Source organism: Cynoglossus semilaevis, chromosome 7 (assembly GCF_000523025.1).
Source record: "Cynoglossus semilaevis isolate Cse_v1.0 chromosome 7, Cse_v1.0, whole genome shotgun sequence".
In the NCBI taxonomy this organism is placed as follows: domain Eukaryota; kingdom Metazoa; phylum Chordata; class Actinopteri; order Pleuronectiformes; family Cynoglossidae; genus Cynoglossus; species Cynoglossus semilaevis.
Window position 1 is genome coordinate 12,662,569 of NC_024313.1, and position 9,086 is coordinate 12,671,654.

The following is a 9,086-nucleotide window of genomic DNA, read 5'->3' on the forward strand; positions in this document are numbered from 1 at the left end:
TAATAACAATAATAATAGCAACAACAATAATAATAACAATAATAATAACAACAACAATAATAGTATCATAATAACAATAATAATAGCAACAACAATAATAATAACAATAATAATAATAATACAGCGGTTGTGTCTCACCTGGACTGTTGTTCAGGGCTGAGCTGACGTCTGATTCAAGTCTTGATACAACAGGACAGAAGACCACACAGTAGTCACAGTCCTCAGGACTTACACTTTCACTGTGACCAGAGTTTGTCAACATCTTCACAATCTTGTTGTGAGTGTTGTTAGTTTGTCCCGCCACAAAGACGTAGAAGGTTTTCCAGGGCACTGGAGACAAACATAAAGAACGTTGGATTCATTTTTGAGCTTTGACTTGTTTTCATTGAAAAATGAAGCGGTCCTAGGGTTTTTACTGCAGTCTGAGTGTAGTCTCTTTACAGTGTGACTTCAGCCTGACTACAGTCGGACTACACTCTGAACACACTTTCATTTCAGTACTTAGTGCAAACCTAACAGTGCTGTAGTTGACCATCGTTGTATTCATTCTTTTAAAGACCAGTTGAATTTGATGCAGTTGTTTTTGTATTGATTCATTTAAGGAGCTGTAATATCTGTTTGTTAAGACTCACTTCTGTTCATTTCCTTTTGGCTTTTTCTGAAAACACACAGACAGACACAGGCAGAGACAGAGGCAGTTAGTCAAAATAGCAGTTCCAGTGGAGGATTTGACAGAGTAAAGAACTGTGCTGTACTTACTGTAAAGTCTGGTAGTTTCTCTGTGAAGACATGTCTGTGGTCCGTGTGTCTGCTCCAGTCTTTGGTCTTTACTCTGGCCCCTCCCTGTCACTGAAACACTTTCACTTTCATTATTACACAGCCTGACATCACCTCTGTGTTAAAATAATAATCCAATCCTTCTCTAGTCCTGGTGGTGAAGCCACAGCTGATATTATGTTCTTTCAAAACCACATCAGACAAACAGCCGTGGATCTGACTTCAGTGAACGATATTTTTTAGTCCATTCCTTATCAAACACTCGGCACTGACCATCAACTTTGCTTTTTGTTGACCTGCTCATTTTTATTGTTGCGGTTGGAAGTTTTAACAAAGTGAAAAAGTGAGGTAGAGAGTCACCTCCCTCCTGGGTTGTGTCACCTATTGGAGAAACGTCGGCATTACAGGAAAAAGGCAACGACAGAGGTCAAATGATAATATAATTTAATGATATGTTTTGGATGGCGACCAAGAATAAAAAGGTCTAATGGGTGGTATCCGGCCCTCAGGATGTATTTTTCCCTTGTCTGTTGACCATACAGACATCAAAGTAATATTGAAATACTGAGCAGTTACAAATTTCCAGGTTCGTTTTTAATTCTTCTGGAGCTTCTTCTTCTTCTTCCTCTTCTTCTTCTGACTCTTTCTTCGTCTTCTTCCTCTGACTCTGACTCTGGATCAAACCTCAGGTTGGACCTCAGCTTGTTTTTTCGCTCTCCTGACAGTTTACGATACTCAAAAGGAAAACATTTGCATGTATTTGGAAAGGTGGGCAGGGCCTGCAGTGTCTCCTCAGCCTCTAAAGGTAAAGACACTGAACTGTGTTACAGCAGTGTGTAAAGAATCCAGCTGTGATCAGTCCTTTATTTTTTCCACCGAAACATATCGCTAACATTTTGTTTAGGCTAGAACAGAACCAGAACGTCACCTTTAAAAGATTAAGTTTAGTTATTTTTATACATTGGTTTTAGAGAAGACAGGACTTCTTATGTTGGACAACCTGAGGTTTAACTTTACACCAGGACAAACAGATACAGGAGAATGTCAGGACATCAGTCATCTGAAACTGTAATGATAAATCACCGACTAATTATTTTTGGTAAATTTCTGCCCAGGAAATGTGTTGTCCACACATTTTTAACTATTTTTGGGGGGATTTATCACGTATATAGAGATTCTGTCCTTCATTCTGATCAGTTTGAATTATTATAATTATGATGTCACTTAAATCCAACAGGTGGTTAGAGGTGATTTATATCAAGTGACTCAGCCGCCTTCCCCACAGAGAACGTTCATGATGGCAGTGACCAAAGAGTTTGGCTGATGTGCTGTCACCAGTGCTGCAGTTACAGGAGGTGTTACACCTGGTTTTAAAGCAGATGTAATTAGTGTGTAATAGGTGTTGTTTGAGTCTTTCCAAGCGTCCAAAAGCTTTTGAAGTTGAAAATCTTCTTTGAGCTGTCTTCCAACCCCAAAAACCTCAGAATTTTTGAAGATGCCTCGTCGTTTGTGTTGCACTTCAGCAGCTGGTCTTTGTAGAAAAGACAGTCAACGGTGAGGTGGACGGTAGGATTCTCCACAGATCTGCGACTTTGAATGAAAATGTACTCAGGGTTGAAGGTGTAATGCATCACCACCAGGATGATGGGTTTACCAGCTGTGAACAGGAAGACAGCAGAACAAAATGAACATTAACATGAAGAAACCTGGATTTCACCAGAGGGGTATACGACCAAGTAGGCTTAACTTAGCCAGGCTTTGAGTTCATGGTCTGCCCCAACAAACCCTAAAGCTCCGATCAGAGTTAACTGTTACCGTGGCAGTGGTTATCAACTTGATTTGCCAGGTCTGAATTTCAGCTTTGCGTTCTATGTGCATTCACATAAAAGTGAGTAAAATGTAGCGATCCCAAACAGTTTTCAACATATGTCACAGAAGAAGGTGAAGGTTATTATAATTCAAAGTTTTGAGGAAAATAAAAAGACCATCAATGCCCAAAGAAACACGGTCACCGTCAACAAGTAAAGGGAAGAATTCTGCTGACTTTGTAAATGCACAACTGAACACTGATTAACTTTACATCATGCTCTTAGTGTTTTAATTAATGGGAGCTCAACATTGTGCGACTTGACATGACATATTAACCCTTTTCCATTAAAAAGCTAGAGCAACAACTGTCTTTTTTCATTTTAGAGTAATGTCTACTTTGCTGTCATATATTTCACAGGTCTTAACTGTAGAATGTGAATGTTTTATTGAATGTGAGGCAGAGAGAGTGTTTGAATGTTCACTGTTTGTTTTTTTGACTCCAACGCCGAATGAGGTACACAGTAAAATGGCGATGCATTTATAGGTATTTATAAGGTTAAAACATCATAACCTGGTCAGGACCAGCACTAGTTACCTTAGTGATCCAGCTGGGTTAAAAGAGAGCCACCTATGTGGTACAGGAAAGCCTGGCTTTAAAATCAACATAACTCGCTAACCCACTAAATTAGCTCCGTCGTATACCCCTCAGGTCTCGTTGGGTCACCTTTAATAACAACAAAAACAACAGAGCGGCTGTGTCTCACCTGGACTGTTGTTCAGGGCTGAGCTGACGTCTGATTCAAGTCTTGATACAACAGGACAGAAGACCACACAGTAGTCACAGTCCTCAGGACTTACACTTTCCCTCTGACCAGAGTTTGTCAACGTCTTCACAATCTTGTTGTGAGTGTTGTTAGTTTGTCCCGCCACAAAGACGTAGAAGGTTTTCCAGGGCCCTGGAGACAAACATAAAGGATGGAGATTGAAGTAATCACAGCAGCTGCTCCTCCTAACTGTTATTAAAAACATACCAACGTGTACGTTACATCGCAGGTGTCAAACTCAGGCTGCGGCCCCGAGATCATGTCAAACGTGTACCAAAGTTGACCCACCAGTATATAGACCCTGTATGTGTAGTATCAACATAGTTATGTTTTGGTTGTTCCAGATTCAATGTTTCCATATGAAAAAAAATCTACATTAAGATCTGGAGATGAAAGAAAATATTTGGCTCACGACTTTGTCCCGGTTTTTAATTAAAAGTTAAAACCTTCATCATCATTACTCTCGTGAACCTCCTGAAAAGCTCATACTGTGAAGCCGATACACGAGCGTTGGCTCCGACCGTGATCTGATCGTCGAATGCATTCATAACACTACTGTTTTTGTTTGAAGTTACCTTTCGTCGTTTGTTCTTCTGGAGTTCCTCTGGAAAGTACACAAACACAGGAAGAGTTCGTCAGAGTTTAACAGTGACAACAGAGCAAGTACACGGTGGAACCGAGGGGGGCGCCGTACCCTGGAGTTTCCTCCTGTTCTAGTCGTCGACGACTCATGCTGGAAATGAAGGAGTCTATTTGACATCACATGTTGTCCATCAAATCTCTCTATATAATATACAGTATATATCCAGTATAATCTGGCCTCAGTTGTTCCACTCTGCTGTATTTACAGGAAGTGTCTCAGGCCCCGCCTCAAAGACTCTTGTTTAACACACACACACACACCAAACATCCAAGACCTAAATTCAGATCACACAACATGAATGTCACCTGACAACATGAAAAGATTGTTGTTTTCAGTTTTCACGTTTGAACCAAAGTCCATAATTTAATACATAGTTTAACATAAACGTGTCTGTGTTTACTACTGAAAAGATAGAAGAATCAGATCGGTGAGGACGTTTAAAACAGGCCCAAAGATGACCTGAAGTTAATAGTTTAAATAGCTAACAATCAAAATAATTAATTTATAAACAACTCTTGTTTAACTTTAATTGCCATTTTTTTTAATTGCCATTTTCAGATTTTCACTGCAACGGTATTAATGTTTAAAAACGAAACTTTAAATAACACTTTCACTCGTTTGTATTACGTCCGTCGTCGCGAAGCTAAAATTCCCAGTAGTCTGTAAAGGCAGCAGCAGATGCAGTTTGTTGTATGAGTTGTTTTCAGCGGGTGGTGGGCGTTCCTCTGAACCACAACAAGAACAAGGGGGGGGGGGGCTATAAACTACTCTGCTCAGATTGTCTTGCTGCTGATGAACGTGTGTCCAGATTTCTTTCACCCAGTAGAGGTCCCTGATCTCACGGGAGTTTTCTTTCCAGCGCAGGCAGCGTGGCCTCCTCCTCCTCCTCTCGTCCTGCTCCTGCTCCTGCTCCTGGCGGGGGGAGAGGCGGGCGGAGAAGGACGAGGGTTCGCAACAGAAATGGAGGCTGGACCCTGGTCCCTGTAGAGGGAGTGAACAGTGGGGAGGTAGGCTTCTGTCCACTCCGACTGTCCACGGTTTCATCTCTGATGAGCAACAATAAATGCGGTTAACGGCTGCTGTTAGCCGCAGCTAAACTCTTCGTTTCTGTTAGCTTCCTCACCTCGTTGTTACATACAGTAACGCGATACCATATATTATTGAATCGACGGTCAGCAGTAATATTGTATCTCACTTTACCCCATATCAACAAGATTATAACATGTAATTTAAACGTCTTTATGTACGTTTCGTTGTTTTTTCTCTCTCAAGAAGCCAATATTACGAAGCGACCATAAACGTCTCATTCAAGAGGCACGTCCACATACAAAGAGTACGAATTATATTGTGTCTAGAATGTTGACATTTTCTGTTAGCGTAGTTTTAAAAAGTTCAATATAAAACAGATTTTTTAAATAAATAATTCAGTCATGTTAGGTGGAACCATACCATGTATATGTTGTAGGTTTTTGTTGCTGATGTTTCAAATAATTCATTGACATAAAATAACCTTAAAAGAAAATGGAACTTTGCGCTTGATTAGCGCGATTTAAAAATGTAAACATGTTTAATAAATATGATTGTAGATGTAGAAGTTCTGAGGTTGATGATGTCTGTTCTAAACTCACCCGCCTCCCCAACACAGCCCAAACACTAACCCCATCAGAACCTGTAAATATCGTTATTTTAAAATGTAATTTAAAAAATGATTATTTTTTTTTAAATATTTTTTTACTTTCACAGGTGAATTCTCCTACAATGGAATCTGCCAACATCACGGAGGAAATGTCGCCTCTGTCTGTGCCAAGAAAAAGAAAGTCTGCTCAGATGCACTTCAAAGGTGGATCACTTTGTCCAGGTGGGGAAATATATGACGGTTCTGTTTACCCATGATGCAACAGGAACTTGAGAACATATCATTGTCTTTTCCACAGTTGTGCAGAGAATTCCTGACAGAAGCTTTGGCTCAACTGAAGTCAGACCAAAGGTGAGACGATGTTTATTCAATTGACTATTTCTGTGTAAATGTCAGGTCCTCCCCCAGACCTCACCCTTCACCCTTCACCCTCACCCTTCACCCTCATCTTCACCCTTCACCCTTCAACCTTAAGAGTTTGAAGTTACTGTTTTTGATTATTCATGTTGTGTATCTTCACACCTCTGTTTTAGAACGTCTTGTCTGACGATCAGGAGGCCGTGAAAATGAAGAGGATGTGTCGGAGAAAAAGGTACAGACGAAACCAGCAGGGGGCTCTATTCATTAATAATAATATAAATGACTCAGGTTGAACATTTTCAAGTACTTTCTGAAGGAGTCACAGTATTTCATTTGTTTATTTCTCAGATACCAGGATCTGTCCTGTGTTTCTGTTGGACCAGACCCAACCACCAGCTGCTCTGTGATGTCATCAGCTGACCTGGCCAATGGAGGTCACCCGGGATCAACAGCTCCACCTACAGTAACACTTCCTTCCAGTGAGGACTCATGGTCCCATCAGCCTGACGGCAGCAAAGAGCGCTCCCAGCCTCATGACCAAAGCTGGAAGGAACCGAACCCTAATGACTGGGGTCCAGGTGGAGACCGAGACCAAACATGGTTATCAGGCAGGAACAGGACTCTTTCAGGACAGGAGCAGACCCGGATGACAGGCCGGGGCCGAGGTCCAGAGCAGAGCTGGGGTGCTGCCAGAGATCGAGGCCATGATCAGGCCTCGCAGGAACCAGGAAGGAACCAGGGAAGAGAAGACCAGGGCTCGTCAGTGCAAGAGCAGGCGTGGGAATCTGGAGGAAACCAGGAGCCAGTGTGGAGCCAAGACATGTGGAGACCTGGTACATATTCAAAAAAGGACCACAAGTTTGGTTTAATGTTGAATTTACACAGATTTGATCACATACATTTTTCCAGAAATAGTTTGATTTTTGTAGAAGGCAACATTCCAAAAGAATCCAGAAAAATTGTGATTTTTTTTCTTTTTTTTGCAAAACGTGTGGTTTGAACCACCAACCAACCTGGCCCAGAAATAGTTTTAGAGAAAAAACACACTTTGCTTCTTTGTGTCTAATTTAAAAGAGCTGAACATGAAGTTCAAAAAAGCAAAAAAGGAGCAAAACATCGCAGTTATTACCTCCTTACAACCACCAGAGGGCAGTAGCTCTTGTGAGTCAACAATTATACTCGTTTTTTTAAATCATAAACAACTCTTAACTACTCTGCAAAATCTGTTAATTTATCTGTTTTGGTTTATTTTAGCTACACAAACAAACAACATGTAAATATGTTTTGTTTTTTCCAAACTTTGTTTAAAATTCATTTTTCTGTGTCTAAACTGTGACTTTTTGTGGACCTAGACACAGCAGATGTTGGCAAAGCCTCTCCAGCTCCCCCTACAGGAGAACAGACACCTGCATTCACCAACCTTTTTCCTAAAAAAGAACCTCCCACGTACCCCCCAGGTGAGAACTCTAAACCACTGCAGGGGAAATTCTGCAAGAATCCCACTCTGGCCTAATCAAACAGTGGCTCGAGGTCCTAATGCAGGCAAGTCACAACCTCCGAGTGGCCCGGTCTAACAGACATGCCCACAGTGCAGAGGACCATGAATGCATCACTTGTGTGTCTGGAAGTGTCAGCGTTTTACACTTTGTAAAAATTTACAAATTTGGACTTTTGACCTGATTCACATAGACAGTTCTTACGGTTCAGTTTGGGTCTGTCACATTCACCAGGAAGTCAAGAGGAGCGCTGGCAGCTCCAGATCGTGGCCAAAGGCAGAGTCGCCTGTCCCAAATGTAGGAGTGTGAGCAGGAAGACGGTGGAGGGGCTGAAGAAACACATGGGGAACTGCAGACTGGTGAGTCCATGGATCATCTTCTGGACTCTGCAGTCGATGAACACGAACTTGTGAATTGATTTGCAGGAACTGTTCACCTGTCAACACTGTGGGAAACAGCTGAAGTCTTCAACAGGGATGAAGTATCACGTCATGGCCGACCACAGCCATCTGGTAAACACCGTTACAACTCTGAGGAGGCAGGTGTTTCCACTGGAGTCACTGCTTTAACAAACCCGTGTGTGTGTGTGTGTGTGCGCAGCCTGCAGTTGACAACACCAAGGACCTGGACGACCGCGACGTTAAAGATAAGCTGCGCACAATTCTGAAGAGGCTCGGCAAATTAAAATGTTCCAAAGAGGTAGAGTGGTACAGGAAAGTGGGTTGTGGCCCAGAACGAAAAGTAACGTATGATTAGAGTCGACACTTGTTTCTTTGTTTCATACTCAGGGCTGCCACGCTGCCTTCACCAGTATTATGGGCTACATTTACCACACGAGGAAGTGTGGGAAGGAGAAGTCGGAGCTGGAGAAGATGCTGCTGAACTGTTCTCACTGTGGGAAACCCTACAGATCCAGAGCTGGCCTGGAGTACCACCTGAAGTCAGAGCACGCTCCTGTGAGTCCTGGGGTTTTACTGTGGACTGGACCAGCTGATTGGTGTCGGTAGTGTTGCTCTCTGGCGTGCTAGCATCCACCGTGACTCACCCAAGTTAGTCTAAGCTAACAGTTGTATCAACAGATCTAAATCTTCTGACCAGTATTATTGGTAAATACATACTGGGTGTAGTAGTCTGACTGAGCAAGTACAACCACAGTGAGCAACATTATAATTATGTACAGACCGGGACTTACCTGAATCAAGCAGACAGGTCCAAATTGGATCTGCTAAAGACCAGTTCTAGCTACAGACATCGTGTGCTCATTTAAGTACGTTGAGGGGAACCGTCAGCTCGTCTCTTCTGTGTGTCTCAGACAGCCCAGGCCACGGACGAAGATGAGGCCCTGAAGGCCCCGTCGGAAGCCAACACAGAGAGGACGGCCAGCGGCAGGGTTCAGCGAGCCTCCGCACAGGTGGCTAACTTCCACTTAGCAGAAATTGCCAACAACGATCTGCCCAAAGACTGGCCAAAGAGGAAGTTTCCGTCTGACCTGGTGCCTGATGACCAAAAGGCAAGAGAAGACGTGTGTGTGTGTGTGTGTG

General features: G+C 42.6%; 2 protein-coding genes across 5 annotated transcripts in view; one reads left to right on the plus strand and one right to left on the minus strand.

The window, feature by feature from the left end:
• LOC103381282 (uncharacterized) overlaps positions 1-4,544 on the minus strand; it is a 5,982-nt gene extending 1,438 nt beyond the window's left edge. Inside the window, exons 1-7 of one of the 4 annotated variants that reach the window (XM_025056805.1) lie at positions 4,105-4,536; positions 3,986-4,014; positions 3,633-3,711; positions 3,351-3,542; positions 760-2,434; positions 633-658; positions 139-330 (exon numbers count right to left, since the gene is read on the minus strand). In XM_025056805.1, the coding sequence (XP_024912573.1) occupies positions 139-330; positions 633-658; positions 760-791 (250 nt within the window). In that variant the 5' untranslated portion in view covers positions 792-2,434; positions 3,351-3,542; positions 3,633-3,711; positions 3,986-4,014; positions 4,105-4,536. Of the gene's footprint in view, positions 1-138; positions 331-632; positions 659-759; positions 2,435-3,350; positions 3,543-3,617; positions 3,712-3,985; positions 4,015-4,104 lie in introns of all 4 variants that reach the window. The other 3 variants (XM_025056804.1, XM_008313557.3, XM_025056803.1) reach the window with 3 other exon arrangements.
• znf512 (zinc finger protein 512) overlaps positions 1-9,086 on the plus strand; it is a 20,038-nt gene that overhangs the window by 8,131 nt on the left and 2,821 nt on the right. Inside the window, exons 3-12 of the mRNA XM_025057064.1 lie at positions 5,797-5,911; positions 5,988-6,040; positions 6,223-6,281; positions 6,398-6,882; positions 7,402-7,506; positions 7,780-7,904; positions 7,971-8,057; positions 8,146-8,244; positions 8,334-8,501; positions 8,858-9,055. Of these exons, the coding sequence (XP_024912832.1) occupies positions 5,797-5,911; positions 5,988-6,040; positions 6,223-6,281; positions 6,398-6,882; positions 7,402-7,506; positions 7,780-7,904; positions 7,971-8,057; positions 8,146-8,244; positions 8,334-8,501; positions 8,858-9,055 (1,494 nt within the window). The remainder of the gene's footprint in view (positions 1-5,796; positions 5,912-5,987; positions 6,041-6,222; positions 6,282-6,397; positions 6,883-7,401; positions 7,507-7,779; positions 7,905-7,970; positions 8,058-8,145; positions 8,245-8,333; positions 8,502-8,857; positions 9,056-9,086) is intronic.